The 20,815-nt window shown below is 41.5% G+C and overlaps 1 protein-coding gene and 1 long non-coding RNA gene across 8 annotated transcripts in view; one reads left to right on the forward strand and one right to left on the reverse strand.

Annotated features, from left to right (window-relative positions):
* The window catches only part of LOC121713124 (ral GTPase-activating protein subunit beta-like), a 47,406-nt gene extending 45,404 nt beyond the window's left edge, over nucleotides 1-2,002 (forward strand). For all 7 annotated transcript variants that reach the window (XM_042097474.1, XM_042097473.1, XM_042097476.1 and 4 more), the window contains one exon: nucleotides 107-2,002. In XM_042097474.1, coding sequence (XP_041953408.1) covers nucleotides 107-285 — 179 coding nt within the window. In that variant the 3' untranslated portion in view covers nucleotides 286-2,002. The remainder of the gene's footprint in view (nucleotides 1-106) is intronic.
* A 241-nt stretch (nucleotides 2,003-2,243) lies between these two features.
* LOC121713143 lies at nucleotides 2,244-13,218 on the reverse strand. The gene is made up of 3 exons (XR_006032746.1): nucleotides 13,200-13,218; nucleotides 3,202-3,206; nucleotides 2,244-2,327 (listed from the first exon to the last, which is right to left on the reverse strand). It is a non-coding gene; the product is annotated as an uncharacterized LOC121713143 (long non-coding RNA).
* Nucleotides 13,219-20,815: the final 7,597 nt, after the last annotated feature.

A 20,815-nucleotide genomic window follows, 5' to 3' on the forward strand; every position in this document is an offset into this window, starting at 1 on the left:
CCCCTGAAGATCTCATCCACAGTCTACTCTAGTGTATTGTAGCATACAGTATTTGACTGGATCCACAAATTCAAGTGTACTGTGTGTGTGTGTGTGTGTGGTTTAGGCTCTCTGGTGCGTCAGACGGTGGTGAACGTGTGTCGTCGGCGGCGACTGGAGAGTGACTCGTACAGCCCCCCCCACGTGAGGCGGAAGCAGAAGATTGCGGAGATCGCCCAGAGATACCGCAGCCAGCAGCTGGAACCAGAGTTCTACACCGGCCTTTTCCAAGAGCCATGCCACTGACACACACACACACACACACACACACACACACACACACACACACACACACACACACAGTTACCTAGCCAGCAGCTCGTCCCTGAGTTCTAAACCTCTCTCAAGACCCAGTGTCACACACACACGCAGACACACACGTACACAGATGCAAGCATTGCCCTGTGATATCACACTTATCCACAGACACACACACACACACACACACACACACACACACACACACACACACACTGTCCTGTGCTATCACACCTATCCACACACAGGTGCACGGCTACTGTTGGATGTAGGGTACAGGCCAGTACTGGAAACAGATCTCATGTGAATACTGTATGTGAGTGTGTGTGTGTGTGAAGCCATTGAAATGTAGATACACACACACACACACACATACACATATACACACACACACACACACACTCCTCATCAGCCCCAGTAATGACCTTTGCAGACAGAATTGAATATATGGCATTTTTTGACCTTCGTCACCTTTTATTCTAGCAGTGACCTTTGACCTTCCACTCCCCACGTCCTGTCTCCCTTTACATCTTTTCACTCCAAATCAGAGGTCAGAATAAGGTCATGATGAATAAGGTCAGAGGTCACAATAAGGTCATGATCACTGATGAGGATGCATTTTATCATTAAATCCTAATTTAGTCCTAATTCAGTCTTAATTTGTTTTTAAAGACTTCAGTCTTAATGAATCTTAATTCAGCCCTAATTCAGTCTTAATTCAGTTTTATTCAGGACTTAATTCAGTCCTAATTCAGTCTTAATGAGTCTTAATTCAGGCCTAATTCAGTTTTATTAAGGACTTTATTCAGGCCTATTTCAGTCTTAATGAAGTTTTTTTGTGAAAGAACAGTCAGGGCCCTTCTCTGGCTGACCTTGTGGTTACCTTGGTAACAAGTCTGCTGTATCATCCAACATGGAGACAAATCGTTTATTTATCAATTTATTTATTTTCTTCGCTCTGCACTGCTTTCATGACTACTCAGAGGTGACGGACATCTGAGTGGAATACACACACACACACACACACACACCAGTGACCAACTGCAGACATCCCACACAGAGCCCTCTGCTTCAGTGTGTGTGTTTGTGTGACAAGATATTTCGAGGCCCTCATGTCATCAGAAGGAATACTGTGAGGAGGGACTTCCTGTTAGCCAGTCACATGGCCAGACAACTTGCTTCCTATTGGTGGAGGGACACTGGACTCATATGAGATCTTAATCTTGAGTTGACAGATACTGTATCTTTGAGCAATTTAGCAACTGATGACATCATCATTTGTAGTTTACTTTCATTTTGTTCTTCACTGTTTACTTAACTATTGTTTGCGTCGTAAGACTTTTACTTCTGTGATGTTTGTGTGTGTGGGACGGGGTGGGTGTGCTCCTGTGATATCATCGCATCATGTGATCCCTCCTCCTCCGCTAGGGGTAATATTAAGCTCCGCCCCTTTTAATACTGAAGGGGGCATTGGAATCACTGCTGACTTGTTTACATACCTCACACATGAACACACACACACACACTCACGTACTGTATACAGAGGAACATGTACACACTCTTACATACATACTCAAACATAAACACACACACACACACACACACACACACACACGTATACAGAGGAACATGAACACACACACACACACAGGACACACACATACATAGACTGCCTTGTATGTATTTACTGAAACACATGCACACACACACACACACACATTGAATGCTCATGGCCCTGTTAAAACACACACACACACACACACACACATTGAAGGCCCATGACCCTGCTGAAACACACACACACACACACACACACATTAAAGACCCATGGCCCTGCTAAAACACACACACACATTGAATGCCCATGGCCCTGCTAAAACACACACACACACACACACACACACACACACACACACACACACATTGAAGGCCAATGGCCCTGCTAAAACACACACACACACACACACACATTGAAGGCCCATGGCCCTGCTAAAACACACACACACACTCATTGAAGGCCCATGGCCCTGCTAACGTTTGGTTTACAGTTTTGTTTACACTATAATGTGATTCAGAGTGATCATATTTTATTGATAATGATTATTTTATTGATTAGGTTTTACAATCATGTTTTACGATTGTTTAATGATGTATTTTATGAACATATTTCACGATAATGCATTATGATGATTCATATTTTATGGTCTTTCATGTCTGTCCACTGAAGGAATCTCTATGTACGCATAATCTGCTCAGGAGGCGTGACTGACACGTCTGCCTGCTTATCACATGACCTGAGGCTCAGCTACGCTCAGCCGCACGTGAGCCGCATCAGAACCGGGTCTCAGCCACATGTGGGCCAGATTGGTCCCAGATACGGCTGCTGCTCAGTGGGACAGCGGAGTGGAGTCGTCTGCCTCTTCTCTGACCGAGCAGCTCCTCTCTTCTCTCTTTTTCTTCTCCGTTTTCATCTGTTCATCTCTTCTGTTGACTGACGTGTGTGTGTGTGTGTGTGTATGTCACCAGTGGGAAAAGGAACGAGAATAAAACTTTATCTTTCAGACTTTGGCAAGTTGCAGCATTTGTGTGCCATTCTTGTGTGTGTGTGTGTGTGTGGCCTGTAGCGGTGTTGGTGTGACTACTCCAATCTTACTGTTTTTGTGTCTGTGTTGTATTGTGCTATTGGAGGGGGGAATTCTAAAATGATTGATGTGAAAAAGCTTATATTTATTTTTCAATCATCTGACAATTTTGCATGGAAAATGGACTCACTCTGCAAAGGCCTTCCGTCAGAACAAATTAGTTTGAAGAATGGTCAAAGGTGAAAATAAATATAGTGAAGGCATATTTGGTATTTGCTGGCTGGTAATCCATTCATTTTTATTGATTAGTAATATCAGGTACCTAAACTACAATCTTTCCCAAAAGAAACGCAGAACTTTCATTGACTTGTGTGCCACAATTGTGTTGGCACATGATGATATCCAATATTTCCAGAGCTGGTTGAAGGATCAGAGCCATAGACTTGGCCGCCATGCAGTCATGTGGTTCATGTGCGCCTCAATAGTTCCTAAAAACCAGAAGGATGCAATACCGAATGCTGGAGGGCAGGATCTAGGAACTCATTGACCACTGACCAAGTGATTGGCATTTTTAGGAACTTTCACAGTCTCCATAACCTTGAAAACTGGCATGGAAAAGCCCTGTCATTTTTTTCCATGATCTCCTATGGGAGTGTCACCAGTCTGTTTTCCCTACCGCTCTAGTCTTGGCATATTTAGGGCCTATCCGAAACTAATCCCTACCCACTCCCCCTTGGAGTGAGTTATTAGGGTGTATATATAATACTGCACTCAGCTTTAGGACAAACTTCACTCTGCCTAGCGGAGGAGAGGTTCTGACGCAGCCTATGCATGGATTTGTTTACAGGTGTACTCACACGGAGCTCGCATTTGTATGAAGCGTTCGTGACGTGTCGCATTAATTGACACACAACCTCAATAAGGGGTCATCGGTGCTCACTCGGTGTTGGAGGGTTTATACCACACTACCAGTTATCAGTAATTGGAATATGAAATATAGGCTCTGTACTTTTAAATATAACATTTTTTCCACTTATTACAGTGCATGAAAATGCACTGTACTGTTCTTCCTAGGCTTCTTATTCTTCTGATTCTTATTCTTCTTCTAACGCACTTAATGCAGCTTTAACCATTTAACGTAGAAACTTCATTCAAACTATGTTACGTAGGTCTTACTTGGGACATGGGTGCTATGTATTCTTCAGCTTTGTAACTTTTATACTTTTTAAACTATTAATTAAAAACTAATCAAAATTTCCCCATTGACTTAACATTATGATTATGACATCACAATACGGCCGTTAAGCAATTAGAATCCTATGGCAGGTGTTCGGGCCACCTGGATCAACTGCCAGTCTCAGGCTTTAAGCATACAAACTGGCCCTATTAAGACTACAAATCCTGTTCAACTGCTTCCTCTGCCAAAAACTGTTTCAAAATAAAAGTCCTCACTACAATATTTCACTGTTAAACAATTTAACCCTTTAAACTACTGAACTTTTTAACTGTTCAGCCATTGTAACTGTTACTTATCATCAACTATGACTCCTACCCACTGTAGCTAGTTAGCATGGTTAGCATAGTTAGCATGTTAGCATTGTTAACATTGTTAACATTTTTAGCAAAACTGCTAAAAATGATTAGCTAAGTTAGCTAAGTAACATGGTTAGCATAGTTAGCATGCTAGTTTACATTACATTACATTACATTTGGCTGACGCTTTTTAACCAAAGCGACTAACAACATGGTAAACAGTACGTTTTTGAACAATTCTCACAATTTTAGGACAGTTTAAAAAAAAACACATTAGAGTACAGTAAGAATAAGTGCGTCGGTGAGTGCTGTATTTTAACAGTTACTTGTCAGTGTAAAACGGCTGGTGAGTGCTAGGATCAGTAAGACTTGTTGTAAGTGTTGCTATGAGAGTAGATGTTCTCTAAAGAGCTGGGTCTTCAGGAGTTTTTTGAACGTGGAAAAGGATGTCCCTGCCCTTGTAGGAACTGGCAGTGTGTTCCACCAACGAGGAACAACAGATGAGAAAAGTTTGGATTGGCTTGAGCGTACCGGTGGTAGAGCTAGACGTCGTTCGTCAGAGGAGCGCAGCGGTCTGGAGGTAGTGTAAGTCTGTATGAGGGCATTCAAGTAGGTGGGAGCAGAACCGGAGACTACTTTGTAGGCAAGCGTTAGAGACTTGAATTTGATGCGGGCCGCCATAGGTAGCCAGTGTAGCTGGATGAGCAGCGGGGTAACATGTGCCCTTTTGGGTTGGTTGTAGACCAGGCGCGCCGCTGCGTTCTGGATCATCTGAAGTGGTTTCACTGCGCAGGCTGGGAGACCTGTCAGGAGGGCATTGCAGTAGTCGAGTCGTGAGATGACTATTGCCTGAACCAGAAGTTGGGTAGCATCTTGAGTCAAGTAAGTCCTGATTTTCCGTATGTTGTAGAGTGCGAAACGGCATGACCGGGCGACTGAGGCAACATGATCTGAGAAGTTTAGTTGGTTGTCGAGAACAACTCCTAGATTTCTTGCAGTCCTGGTCGGTGAAACAGACAGGGAGTCAAATTTGATGTTGATGTCGTGGTGTATGGTAGGTTTAGCTGGGATGACCAGCAGTTCAGTCTTTGAGAGGTTCAGCTGGAGGTGGTGTGCCTTCATCCATGTAGCTATGTCTGAAAGGCAATCCGAGATCCGTGCTGAAACCAGGGGGTCGTCAGGTGGAAAGGACAGATAGAGCTGTGTGTCGTCTGCATAGCAGTGGTATGAGAAGCCGTGCGAACGGATAATCTGTCCCAAGGAGGTGGTGTAGATAGCAAAGAGGAGGGGGCCCAGCACTGAGCCCTGGGGGACCCCTGTGGTGAGATGGTGAGGTGCAGATAGCTGACCAAGCCATGATACGTTAAACGAGCGTCCTGTGAGGTAGGATTCAAACCAGGAGAGAGCAGCTCCGGAGATTCCCATGTCAGCGAGTATAGAGAGAAGGATACGGTGATTAACCGTGTCAAAGGCAGCCGATAAGTCAAGCAGAATGAGTACTGATGACCGAGCGGTCGCCCTGGCTTCTTTTAAGGCTTCTGTTACAGACAGCAGAGCCGTTTCGGTAGAGTGGCCGCTTTTGAACCCAGACTGATTTGGATCCAGAAGGTTGTTCTGTGAAAGGAAGTCAGAGACCTGTTTGGAGACTGCTCGTTCAATGCCTTTGGATAGGAAAGGCAGTAGTGAGACAGGGCGGTAGTTCTCGACTTGAGCAGGGTTGAGAGAAGCTTTCTTAAGTAACGGTGTTACCCGGGCCATTTTGAACGCTGTTGGAAATGTGCCGGAGGTTAGCGAGGCATTGATCACATGTGTGATAGCTGGAGCGATGGTCGGGCTGATGGACTGAAGTAGGCTCGTAGGTATAGGGTCCAGCGAGCATGTGGTAGGACGGCTGCATGTCAGGAGTCTGGACACTTCACTCTCGGAGAGAGGCGTGAATGCTGAAAAAGATGTTCCAGCAGTCCCTAGAGGTTGTAGGAGTGTGGTATCTGAGTCAGATGCGTTGAGTGGGCATGTAGAGAATTGACTGCTGATTGCCGCCACTTTGTTTGTAAAAAATGAGGCGAGGGTATCTGCAGTAAGGCTGGATGGAGGAGGAGGCAGCTGAGGGTTGAGTAGCGATTTGAAGGTTGAGAAAAGTTTTCGAGTGTCTGTAGCGCTGTTGATTTTGTCATTGTAGAAAGCAGTCTTAGCAGCAGTGATGCTGGCTGAGAAGGAGGTCAGGAGTGTCTGGTAGTTTTTGAGGTCGTCAGCTAGTTTGGATTTGTGCCATTTCCTCTCCGCGGCTCTGAGTTTGGTGCGCTGCGATCGGAGGGTATCATTTAGCCATGGATGAGAATGTTTGGATCGAGCTGGCCTTGTGGTAAGAGGGCACAGCTCGTCTAGACACGAGGTCAGTGTGGAGCAGAGCGAGTCAGTGGCTTCATTGACCTCCAGAGAGGAGAAGGTGTTGAGTGGAGGTAGACCGGAGGCAACCACAGAGGAGAAGTGCGTTGGAGACAGGTTCCGGATGTTGCGGCGGAACGTGACCATCGGCTGAGGAGCCGGAGGCTGTTCTGTCAGGCTGACGTTGAACTGGATGAAGAAGTGGTCAGAAAGATGGAGAGGTGTCACCGTGAGGGTGTCTGTGCTGCAGTTCCGAGTGAAAATCAAGTCAAGCTCTTTGCCAGCTTTGTGAGTCGGTGGGCTTTGAACCAGTTCGAGGTCAAAGGAGTGGACCAGGGCCAAAAAGTCCGCTGAGCCTGGGGCATCTAAGTGGATGTTCATATCACCGAGAACAAGAAGCGGACAGCCATGCTCAGGGATGGAGGATAGCAGAGTGTCAAGTTCGTCAATAAAGTCGCCTAGTTGGCCTGGAGGGCGGTAGATGACCAGCACGTAGAGTTTTGCTGGGGCGATCACTGTGATGGCATGGAATTCGAATGAGACATATTTGTTTGAAGGCAGTAGCGGGGTGAATTTCCATTTGTTGGAGATCAGCAGGCCCGTCCCGCCTCCTCGTCCAGATGGGCGAGGGGTGTGGGATAGTGTAAGGTTAGTGGAGAGTGCAGCCGGGGTGGCAGTGTTCTCTGGTTTGATCCAAGTCTCAGTGAGAGCAAGGAGTTCCAATGAAAGGTGGTTGGCATAGCCAGCTATGAAGTCCGTTTTGTTGACTGCGGATTGACAGTTCCACAAGCCCATGGAGAAGGAGGTTTCTGTCGGTGAGGACCGTTTAAGTTGCTGGAGGTTAAGGCGATTTCTGCCCCTTTTGGCATGATGCCGTTTTCTGCATTTTAATAGTTAGCATAGTTAGCATAACTGCTAAAAATGATTAGCTAGGTTAGCTAAGTAACATGGTTAGCATAGTTAGCATGCTAGCATGTTAGCATGTTAGTTAGCATTTTTAGCAATACTACTAAAAATGAAAACATTAGCTAAGTTAACTAAGTTAAGTAACTTGGTTAACATTATTATCATCAATTATCTACCTAAATAATTTAACCATTTAAATTATCCACCTATTTAACCGTTCAATCATTCCAACTATATTAAACCTTATCTACCAAGCAAATCATTTAACTATATAAACTATCCACCTATTTAACTGTTCAGTCATTCCAACTATATTAAACCTCATCTACCTAGCAACCAATATAGTTTGTTTTTACTCTGTATGATATTTTACATCATATTTTTTGCATTTTCATGCACTGTATTTCCTTCAGGAAATGCTTTTCTAGTTCTCATTGTGAATCAACACACATCTTAAAAACATTTTGGTATATATAAAAATAGCACCTTTATAACATGGATATTGTACTGGGGATACATTACATGTAAGCAAATGTCTCTACCTTTTAATCTCATCAACACAACATATTTCCATGTTATAGTTTTTTTCAGTCGCTAACAAGCGTTTGTCTAACCAGTTGTCACATTTTCAAAACTCTAAACATAATTAGCACAGTATCGGTCTTTTGTGACCATACCATACACACATTTCATGTCGTTTTCACACAATATGCAGTCAGAACACATTTCCACAATGCTTACATTTTATTAACAAACAAGCTATACCTCCCAACAAAATAAGGGGATTGTTTTTGCAGTATTTACAAATTTTAACACACAACATCCCACAATAGCAAAAACAATATTCTAAACCTTAGATACAGTATAAAAACCTCTGCTTCTGCTACCAAGCGGTTTTATCCCAGGTGCATCGCCTTGGACACAATATCAGATGCGATGTTGATGAAAACATGTGGCCTAACCATGAAGATCGCAGAGATTAGATACAGTAATTTTGTGCTTTTTTTTTTTGTTTTTGTCCCCCCCCCCCCCCCCCCCCCTTTTTAATCTGGGCTTTTTGCTGTTGTTTTTTTTTTTGTTGCGTGTTTCATGGATATTTTGTTCACTGTAAGCAACACTGTAAAACTTTTTCTGTTCTATCATACTGTAAACAGTATTTCTACTGAACCTCCTGTAGTAAACAGTAAAAAAACTGATTTGCTTTTTACTGGAATGCTTTTGAATGTGAACATTACATGTGGACATACAGTTCCCAACCAAGAAATTTAGTGATAGATTGCATGCAAATACCTGTAAAACTGAAACATAAAAGTCTATGCCGTTTTTGTAATGTCAACAATAGCCAGTATTTTGAAACCTGGTATACTTTGATTGACTGCATGTACTTGTGAAGTGAAACAAGTGTTATTCTTTGACAGAATAATTTCATTTTGAGTCAGATTTCCAATGTTTTGGTAAAGTTAGTGTGTGCAGAGAAAGACGTGTTAGTATATATTTAACAAAATGTGTTTTTGAGAAGAAAATTATCCATTTGGCCAATTGTGTTTGGTAGGTGTGAGTCTGTGTTAAGAGTTTAGAAAAAGTATCTGAAGTATGGGTAAGCGCTTGTTAGCGATTGAACAAAAACTGAAATATGGGTATTGAAGTTCAACCAATGAAGAAGTAACACTAATCACTGTATAGCTTTCTGAACTGCACCAATTTTCATGTGTATGATTGACCTGACATCCTCTGGTTTTCATGGAATTTCATACAGTTTAACCTATTTACAAGCAAGTAAAATGTCACATGAGCATATTCCTGTTTACATAGCAATCAACATTATTCCAAATAATAAACAATAAACTTTACTTTCTCTTCACTAGCACACCTAGTTCCCCACTGAAAGACCCACTTCTGGCTTTTTTGGATTCCATATCTGGATTTCTGATGTTTTATTTCCTCTTATGATGATTTTCTTAGGTAGGGAGAGGATGTAGGAGTTTATTTTGAAAACAATAGACACACTCTCACATGCTCTCAGACACACAAGCCCACAGACACAGTTGCACTCTGAGAAACACTTTTTCTCAGGCACATTTGACGGGTCCAGAAACAGACTCATTAATAATTATAAAATAAACTCTTACAGATACACATGCACCGGGTGACAAACAGATTAACTGACAGAAACGGACTCAGGTGGGGGCATCAGCTAACTGGCACTATAGGCACAGAGGGGTGCAATGTCTCCTAGACCCATGCTTTGTTCTGAAGGGCCAACCGTATCTTCCAGAACAGTGACCCTGAGGGCTCAAGACAGGGTCAACAGGTCGAAAACATGGTGGTTAAAGGTGATGTTTAATCATAAGCTTCAGGAAAAAAAACTTTGCCGGCTTTTATAATCTGGACATCACTAGTGTAATGTGTAACATCACTGACTAGGCTACACTGCCTTAACCTGGCAATAGCCAGATGAATTTCGCTCCGCCTAGCTCCACTCATCCATCTGGAACCGATCCATTGAAGTGTTGCTTCAGAAGGCTGGGCCTAATCAAAAAATGCTTACATATGATTGAATAAGCCACTTGTCCGTCATCTATTGACGTGCTACTTCAACCACTCACATCGAAGCCAACCCGTGACGCTAATAACAGACTCACAGTCGCTTCTACGCTATGTCACATCTATGAAACTCCCGCCCTGCGTCCTGATTGGCTAAACCATAAAGTTGGTTGGAGAAATCACTCTCAATGGAAGAGGTCCCAGATGGATGTGAGTGAAGCTAGGCGGAGCTAAGCGGAACGACATTCATCTGGCTAGGGTCAGGTTAACACTGCCTAAGATCTCAGTGCCAGCAGGCTACCACTGCCATTGAAAATAAATGTGCTTATCAGTGTGCTTATGCAACTGTTGAACAACCAAAGCCACCAGTCACTTACCCGGTGATGAACACTATATCAGGGGTGTAAGACTCATATTACCGGATTTGTTGGAATTTGTTAGTCCCTCAACTTGGAGAACAATTGCATAGATACATAAGAGCGTCCATAGCTGGAGTTCACATCATGACAACAAATATCAGGACAGCCTGTTTTCATCACAACTCGTATACAATGTGACAGTTGAGTTTCGCAAGAACAGAAAAGTTTGCTTCTGCTACCAAGCGGTTTTATCCCAGGTGCATCCCCCTTAAGTCCTGTGTGTTCCCTTTTCCAAAAAAAAAAAACAGGATATGAGGATTTCATAAAGTAGGGCTACAAAAAGGTCACATTAACTTTGGTTAAAGAGCTACAGTATACAGTTAAAGAGCCACGTCTTAGTAATCATTTTAGTAATCTTTTGACTTTATAAGTATAGGTTTCTTTCATTGATGGTGCCAGATCGAAATTTGTCAGTGTAGCAGTTTAACAATTGTTATATGACAGCATGTTGCTAGTCAATTTTCAAAAATAAATCAAGTTAGTTATACAGTGGCAATCGTCATCTTCTCTTCTCTCTCGCCACACCACAGCAAACACATATGCACGCAGCACACTAGGGACAGCACCTCACCAAACAACAACAGAATTCCCAACTGTCAAACCAGTGATAACTAGATGTACCGCATAGCGGTACAAAATATGACCGCCGCTCAGTCCTGTACATCCGTTCCGCCGAAAATAAATCACACTTCAATTTGTCTCCATCTTTAACTTCATACCCCACTCTTTTGTGTATGCTTGTTTGGCATGCCTGAGTGTGTGTGTGCGGCTGCACAGAAAGTAGCCTACTGGTGCTGAAAAGGTGAATAGAGTGTAGAATAGCCAAAGAAGATGTAGCATTGTTATAAAACCTTTAAAATCTCTAAACAATCACAAGTAGGGCAGTTCATCACAGTTCATCCATTGCAACTGGATTGATGAAAGGTCACTTACACCTGTAGGCTACATTGTATTTGGGAAAAGCAAAAGGTATCAGCATAATGTTATATTTTATTTTATTTATTTATTTATTAATAAACAAAAACATCTCTGTCAGTTCCATGCCGTTTTCAACAGCTATCAAAAACAAAGGTCATTTTTGGATGGATGGATTTTTTGTGAATGTTTCTTCTTCTACATAAGATTTTAGTCATCTTTAGTTCATTTGATACTTTATTGTCAATGCAAAAATTAAGTAACAGTTGTCTGAAACGTTATTGTTAATGCACAAATTAAGTAACAGTAGTCTGAAACGAAATGCTGTTTTACATCTAACCAGTGGTGCAAATAACTGACATGTCCAAATGGGCCTTGATGAAATGCGTCGCTAGACTGTTCATACACATTTTAACGGGCCAAAGTTGAAGAGCTGTTGTCCGTTATTGTTCGTGCAAATATAGGCTGATTCATGTTCCCTTGCATTGTAACTAAGGTCCATGGCTAGTCTGGCTTTCACCAGCTCAATCTTTTAAGAAATCAAAAAAATAAATAGCGGGCAGATCAGGCTGGGTTCACCCAGCCTAGTCCATGGGCACCTGATATTGTTTAATTTTCCGATTGAGATATCCACGCTCTGGCTATTCTAAATGCAAAAATGCAAAATGTAATGACAAAAATGTAACTAACAAACTAGATCCTTATAGAAAGCTGTTAAGAAAGCAAGTAGGCTTATAAGGTAGGCCTATTTACAAAATTGTCAATAGGCTATGCTGGCGGGAATTAAATTTCATGTGAACATCGTCCTATCCTTATTAGACATTCTCTGCGGTAAACTACAGTCCTTGTAGGAAGCGTCCATTGTTTTTCCAACCCACTTTTAACTTCCAACAAAATTACGTCTCACTGCAACGATGCGCCATCTAGTGGACAAACAACTACTTATCGCCAATACTGGAAATGCAGCCATGATGATGATGATGAATATTTTTGGCTTTCTTTTAATCCTACTGAATTTGTAATTATGTATCGGCCGTTCTAATACCGATAGTATGTGCGTGCCTGTGTGTGTGTGTGCATGTGTATATGTGTGCACCGCCATCTACAGGCCAATGAGTGTATAGTCACTAAATGTACACATATGTACACAAATATACACAAATATACCTAATTTTTTTTAGACCCCCCCATGGATGAAATTCTACGAAACTTGGCATACCCCCAGAGAATGCCAGGTCAATCATACACATAAAATGGCAGCTTCAGGAGGGTGGGCAGGTCTGAATATCCTGAGGCGGTCGCGGGCCCTTACTCGCAGTTTCCCGAAGTAACATTAAAGCAACACCAAAAATTGTTTTGTACCTTAAAATAATGTTTCCAAAATAGTTTCAGTGGTTCATCAACTCGTAACAGGGTGAACGGCACTTCTGCATTCGCTTTGCGGCCCTCTACAGTGGGCATATGGGGTTGTGTATCCTAATTACTGATGTACATATGTAGCGGGAATGAATGCAGGGTAAATGGGCTGTGATTAGATAGATAGATAGATAGATAGATAGATAGATATACTTTATTGATCCCTAGGGGAAATTCAAGGTCACAGTAGCATACAGACAACACACACACACACATTCAATAACAGCAGAAAAAGTAACTAGAAAAGCATTTCCTGAAGGAAATATAGTGCATGCAAATGCAAAAATATGATGTAAAATATCATACAGAGTAAAAACATACAAAAACAACAACTATATTGGTTGCTAGGTAGATGAGGTTTAATATAGTTGGAATGACTGAACAGTTAAATAGGTGGATAGTTTAAATGGTTAAATTATTTAGGTAGATAGTTGACGATAACTGACAGTTGGAATGGCTCTAATGTTTGCTAGCAGTTATGCTAATTTAGCTAATGTTTTCAAGCAGTTTTTTAAAAAATGTTAATAATGCTAATGCTGTTAACTATGTTAACAATGCTAACTATGTGACTTAGTTAACTTAGCTAATGATTTATAGTAGTTATGCTAAAATACTAAGAATGCTAACATGCTAACCATATGACTTAGCTAACTTAGCTATTCATTTTAGTAGTTATGCTAACTATGCTAACTAGCATGCTAACAATATTAAAATGCTAACTATGTTAACCATGTGACTTAGCTAACTTAGCTAATCATTTTTAGCAGTTATGCTAACTATGCTAACTATGCTAACCATGTTACTTAGCTTACCTAGCTAATCATTTTTAGCAGTTATGCTAACTATGCTAACTAGTACACTAACATGCTAACAATGCTAACCATGTTACTTAGCTAACTTAGCTAATCATTTTTAGCAGTTTTGCTAAAAATGTTAGCAATGCTAACATGCTAACTATGCTAACCATGTTACTTAGCTAACTTAGCTAATAATTTTTAGCTGTTATATTAACTATGCTAACTAGCATGCTAACATTCTAGCATACTAACTATGCTAACCATGTTACTTAGCTAATCACTTTTAGCAGTTTTGCTAAAATGCTAACAATGCTAACTATGCTAACCATGCTAACTATTCACAGTGGGTAGGAGTCATAGTTGATGACAAGTAACAGTTACAATGGCAGTTACAGTTGTAACTGTTACAAACAGTTAAAAAGTTCAGTAGTTTAAAGGGTTAAATTGTTTAACAGTGAAATATTGTAGTGAGGACTTTTATTTTGAAACAGATTTTGGCAGAGGAAGCAGTTGAACAGGATGTGTAGTCTTAATAGGGCCAGTTTGTATGCTTAAAGCCTGAGACTGGCAGTTGATACAGGTGGCCTGAACACCTGCCATAGGATTCTAATTGCTTAACGGCTCTATTGTGATGTCACAGTTGTATATGTTTTGTGTATATTTTGTGAATGTGGTATACATTGTTAAAATTAACCTAAAAACTAAAGGAGCAATTACTTGCCTCTTTTACTTGCCTCTTTAGAAAGGTTAAAATCAAAATATAAAGGAAATATGAAACGTTACAAAGAGCATTTTTAACGTTATGTCTGGAACTACGAGGGCTATCATGTCACAAACATGAGGGTATAGGGGGTTTCCAGTCTACAACACCCATGCTGTAGCCTATTTTCTTAGACAGTCTAACTTAGACGTAGACTGAATATGATTCAACTTCATTTAAAAGTTTTTAGGGATCAAAATAAAAGACAAACAACCAATATACAATATAGACACAGCAGAACCATATATATATATATATATATATATATATATATATATATATATATATATATATATATGTATAAAGTCAAACAATGTAAAGTTATAATCAAAGTGACGTGGGACAGGTAGATGTACTCACCAAGAAAAGCACCCATGTTGATATGCAGTTGATCTGTGATGTAGTCACTGCTGATGTCCTACTGATGAATACGTTCACTGTCATATCAGCTCTGTGTTAAAAACCTGCCTCTAATCCCTGCCCAATTACATCGGGATGCACCTCTGCATTCCAAGTGACCCACTTCTGGGCTCTACGCTGCACTCTAGTGGAGACAGTAGATCTGTAGGTTTTCATGATGGCAAATGTAGCAGTGACAAGGTAGCACAGTGCACAGTAGGCTGGGAAGAGCTGCAGTATGTTGAATGCTGCATGTTGTATGCGAGAACATGAAAGAAGTACTGAGTGAAGCTGCAGTGCATTGCAGAGGGATTGCTATCTGTTGTTAAAAACATGGTACCCACCACCACACTGCCTGATGAAGTCATGCAAATCTACATTTTCTTTAATGAAGTCAAGTATGGAGACCCCATACTGATTTGTTTTCAGGGTATGAGCAAAAATCTCCATTGTTGAGAAAGGAAATGGTTCAATGTGTCCTTTGTGAGATCCTCTAGAGCCAGAGAAATCAGACAAAAATGTGACATGTTGGGGAAAGGAAATGGTTAATGTGCCATGAGTCGTATTCAATAGTGACATGAAATTATCCAACAGAGTCGTATTCAATAGCAACATGAAATTATCCAACAGAGTCGTATTCAATAGCAACATGAAATTATCCAACAGAGCGAGATCCAGGAGGAAACGGAATTGGGGAAGAGTGCATCAGGAAACACAATTTTAAGGACATTTTTTCCCAATCTGTCATCTCCACAATAACCTCAGAGTGCAGGACGGAAACCGCAGCGTTGTATGGTCAGACCATAGTGGACACTGAGTCCAGGTCTGTTTGACACCTGTTAACCATGTCTTGCCTTGTTTGGCTGTATGTTTTGGATCATTGTGTTGTTTAATGGTCCAATGCCCGGCAGGGGCAGGTCTCTTGGCAGACTGCCTGAACTTTTCTTTTCAATGTAGCGCCTTATTTTAGTGTGAATTTCCCCTGGGGATCAATAAAGTATCTATCTATCTATCTATCTATCTATCTATCTAGTGTAACCATTTACTTTGAGAAGGTCTATTAGCAACACAACAACTTACTACAAAGATGACCCTGTCACGTTTATAAAAATGTTTAATAAAATGCCACAAATGAACTGGAGTACAGTAGTCGTGCACACTGTATGTGTGAACGTGCGAACAAATTAGACACCTTGTTAAAGTATAGTATAATATAATACAACATTTTATAAATATGATCTTTTTTTGAACAAATATCAAATGGATATGAGTCATACTGTGGGTAGAAAAAGTAAAATCATCGGGCCAGTGAAAATTACTTTCAATTAGAGAGCAGTAGACAGCAGTTCTACAGCAGTTATATACAGCAGTTCTACAGTTCTACAGCAGGTCTACAGCAGTTCAGCAGTTCTACAGCAGTTCAGCAGTTCTACAGCAGTTATATACAGCAATTCTACACAGCAGTTCTACAGCAGTTATATACAGCAGTTCTACAGTTCTACAGCAGTTCTACAGCAGTTCTACGGTAGTTCTACAGCAGTTACTGTATATACAGCAGTTCTACAGTTCTACAGCAGTTCTACAGCAGTTTTATACAGCAGTTCTACAGGAGTTCTACAGCAGTTATATACAGCAGTTCTACAGCAGTTCTACAGGTCTACAGGAGTTCTACAGCAGTTATATACAGCAGTTCAGCAGTTCTACAGCAGTTCTACAGCAGTTATATACAGCAGTTCTACAGTTCTACACAGCAGGTCTACAGCAGTTATATATAGCAGTTCTACACAGCAGTTTTACAGCAGTTATATACAGCAGTTTTACAGTTCTACAGCAGTTATATACAGCAGTTGCAGTTCTACAGCAGTTCTACAGCTTTTACCTCTTTGCATCTATAGCTACATGACTCAGTGGTTACAGGAATTATGCCACAGCCACAAGTACCAAAATAATGAACTTGGTTTCCATATCAACGAATCAAAATCATGGCATGCACAGATCAACTTTGCTTTAGATATTTAGATAGATAGATAGATAGATACTTTATTGATCCCCAAGGGGAAATTCAACTATTTATCATACTTTATGTGACATGAATGCAACAATCATGAGACACAAAGTACTTTTCCTTGACATAAAGGCTGGCATAAGATATAGTATGATCACATCATACTTTCCCAGATATGGGTAGCCTATACTGTCTTGCAAATTATATAGCCTAGCATAATAGATGGCCCTTACAATGACCGAAGAGCTTAATAGTAAAATTACACTGAAAATAGCCTAGGTTTCAAAGGAATAATAGTGATATTTTACAGTGGGTATTATTTAATTTAAATACCTAATGTAACTTCACAACAGTTCATGACATGGGGGGGGGGGGGGGGTGATAACATGATAACAGTAACACTTGTAGCCACATATCCTACTTGAGAGCCTTGTCTAAAAAAACAGGATGCTCTTGTGTTTCCCTGCTCATCTGTCCTCCTCTGGCAGCGATGAGCATGAGAACATCCTCAGAACAGAGGAAGAAAGCAGATAACAGTACTGTTATTCAGCATGATGCACCTTTGGGCTCTGCAACACTGCCCTCTGGTGGACATAGCACATCACAGCAACTGGTTTGATGTCCTGAGCTTCTGTTACCCAGTCAGTGGTGGTGTGTGTATGTGTGTGCGTGGGTGTGTGCATGTGTGTGTTTGCGTGAGTGTATGTGTATATGTTGAACAGGAATGTTATGATATTGTGAAAGAGAAATAGATGTCATAGATATCTATAGTTTTCTGTGGGTTTGCTTGTGGTCTCTCTCCTCTCTGAGGTATATGCTCTCCTGTGGGGTATCTCTGGTGTCCAGTGTGGTCTCTCTCCTCTCTGGTGTCCAGTGTGATGGTGTCCTCTCTGGTGGTACACATGTGCATGCACACACACACACACACACACACACACACACACACACACACATGTGCACACACACACACACACACACACACACACACACACACACACACACACACACACACACACACACACATGTGCACACACACACACACACACACACACACACAAACACATGCATGATATTGTGAAATTGGTGAGGTCATACTTATATTGTGTGCATATTTTCATCTTCAGTGTAATGCTGTTGCTGTGATCTGCTGTTGTCTCTGGCTGCCAGACGCATGTTTAGGTTGTGGCTTTCGTTGGACAAATATGGCAGGTGCTGCAGAATTGGCCATTGCATAAGCACACAGGTAAAGGTGCCATTTCAAACACAGCTGGTGTAGCAACAGGTGCGTGAGTATGTGTGTGTGTGTGTGTGTGTGTGTGCGTGTGTGTGTGTGTGCATACGTGTGTGTGCGTGTGTGTGTGTGTGCATACGTGTGTGTGCGTGGTTGTGTGTGTGTGTGTGTGTGTGTGTGTGTGTGTGTGTACGTACATGTGTGTGCGTGTGTGTGTGCGTGCATCCATGTGTGTGTGTGTGTGTGTGTGTGTGCCACAATGCCATTTGTTTGTAACAATGCCATTTTTCTTTATATGTATATCGGAGCATTTAGAGCAGATATTGTAACTATGGAGATATGTTGCTACATGATGTAGCTAGCAGCTGAGCATACAGTGACCACTCAGAGAAACCGGTCAGGACCACATGACGTAGCTCCAAGCTAACCTTACAATCTCCTCTCAGAGAAACCGGTCAGGACTACATGACGTAGCAGCTGACCTTACAGTGTCCACTTCGAGAGTGTGATCTCTCTCCTCTCTGGTGTCCAGTGTGATCTCCCTCCTCTCTGGTGGTCCGGGCCGTGGGAACCGCTGCTGCTGGGTAGTTAATGAATGATGGGCAGGAATGTGGCCTCTGTCTCTCAGAGAAGGGTGACCACTCAGCGTGCATGCACACATGCACACACACACACACATGCACACACATGTACACACATACACATGCACACATACACACACACGGTGTACACACACACCACAAACACACACGCACATGTGTACACACACACGTTTGCACGCACACTCACATACAGACACACACACAGTCACACACTGAGTTACCCTATCTGTGATCTATCATGGCCCTGTGTCTGTTCAGCACCTGTATTATAGTAACTGAAAGCTCATCTGAAGGTCTCAAACAGGCAGTTCATTCAACTCTATAACCCTTTTTCATTAAAAAGATATTTTGCTCCAAAAAGATGTGCATCTAGAAGTGAGTGCAACATGGTTGTTGGAAAAATAATTACATCACTCTAACACCGGTTTGGTTAGAGTGGTACACTATGCAATATAACCTTTACGAAGCCAATTTGATGCTAAACAAACTTGTAATAGGCAAAACGTTCACCTAGTATAGCTATACAGCATACAGTAGACGTAGCGAGTCGCTACGGGGAAAACCAGCCATGCAACTTCCACGACCGGCGGCCCGACAAATATCGCGAGAATCGTGAAACATTACCTTGTCAGTAGATACAGCTGTTTGCAGAGTTTTTCCCTGTTAATCCTTCACCTCTACAACAAAAGCATTTTCATTCTGTACACAAGGCCAATGTTGTCTTGTGGGTCTAAGGTCTAATGGACATTTTCACAGTACAAACTTTGAAATTAGACACTTTCTTCACAGCTAATGAGTAGGAAATGCATCGTTTTGTCACGTAAGGACTCATATTGTACAAGCCTTTTAATGACATTTTTAATCTGTTAAGAGACAAAAAAAAAAGCCATGTTTAAATGATGCCCCCAGACCTAGTATTGGAGCTCAATGTACTGGCCATTAGTTGCAGCTACTCCAGCACCGATTTTGGTCGTTATTTTTCCTATTGACAGTACTCGGCGACGTCTTACGATCAAGATCCATATAAAAATCGGCCGAATTTCTCCTTTAAACTGTTATATTCACCTGGGAGAAAAGGCAGAGCCCCGTTTGTTTGTCTTAAACGTCTTAGTCCCACTGCTCACTGACTCAGCGTCTCAGAGTGGAGGTTAAGTCACCTGTTCTGAACTCTGAACCAATAAGGTGCCACGTTCTTAACCGTTATTTGTTTGGTTGAAATGCTCTGAACGGTTCAAATGCTGCTTTGTGAACACAAACAGAACCGGTTTTCTGTCAGTGAAAAAATAAGGCTAATAGAGGGGGGTGGGGAGGTGTCAACACACACACACACACACGTGCACACACACACACACACATTTTAATGCTTTTATTTGAACCTTAACACAGAGGAAGATTCACAGATCCAACGTTACACTTAGGCAGGTCTGATCAAACACAGAATGCATTGTGCTATTTTCATTCTGAACTGCATGATTATGGGTAAACATGGCGTTGCCGCTTCCAGATGGATAAACTACCTATTATTGCAGAAACTTTGCAGTACTTATTATTGCAGAAGTTTTTTTTGCAATTGGCTTGCTTAGTCCACACAGTTGCAGTCCGCGTAAGACAAGTTTGTGCACGTGCCCAAGACTCCCAAAAACAAGAATGATATGCTTTGAAACCCCATATTTGTGATGTTGTCAGCATGTGGCTGATATTTCAACAGCTTGGAGTTAAAACAAATGCATGTACAAATCAAAAGAACATCCTATTTCAACAATAGTCACATTATTAGTGTTGTCATCTATAATGGTGATATCTGGGGTATTTGGAATATTACAGAAAGTGATATTGTTGGTGTTTTCGTCATTGAACCAGTCCATTTGTACAGTGTGGTGTTTGTATAGACACACACACACACACACACACACACAGAGGGCCATGTGTGTGTGTGATTGATTAAAAAACTGGAACTATTACAACACTATTGTTTCTTTTCCATTCCACAATATCCACAGTAGTCTGAGGTCTTACAAGTATAT

The sequence above is a fragment of the Alosa sapidissima genome, chromosome 7 (genome assembly GCF_018492685.1).
Source record: "Alosa sapidissima isolate fAloSap1 chromosome 7, fAloSap1.pri, whole genome shotgun sequence".
Taxonomy (NCBI): domain Eukaryota; kingdom Metazoa; phylum Chordata; class Actinopteri; order Clupeiformes; family Clupeidae; genus Alosa; species Alosa sapidissima.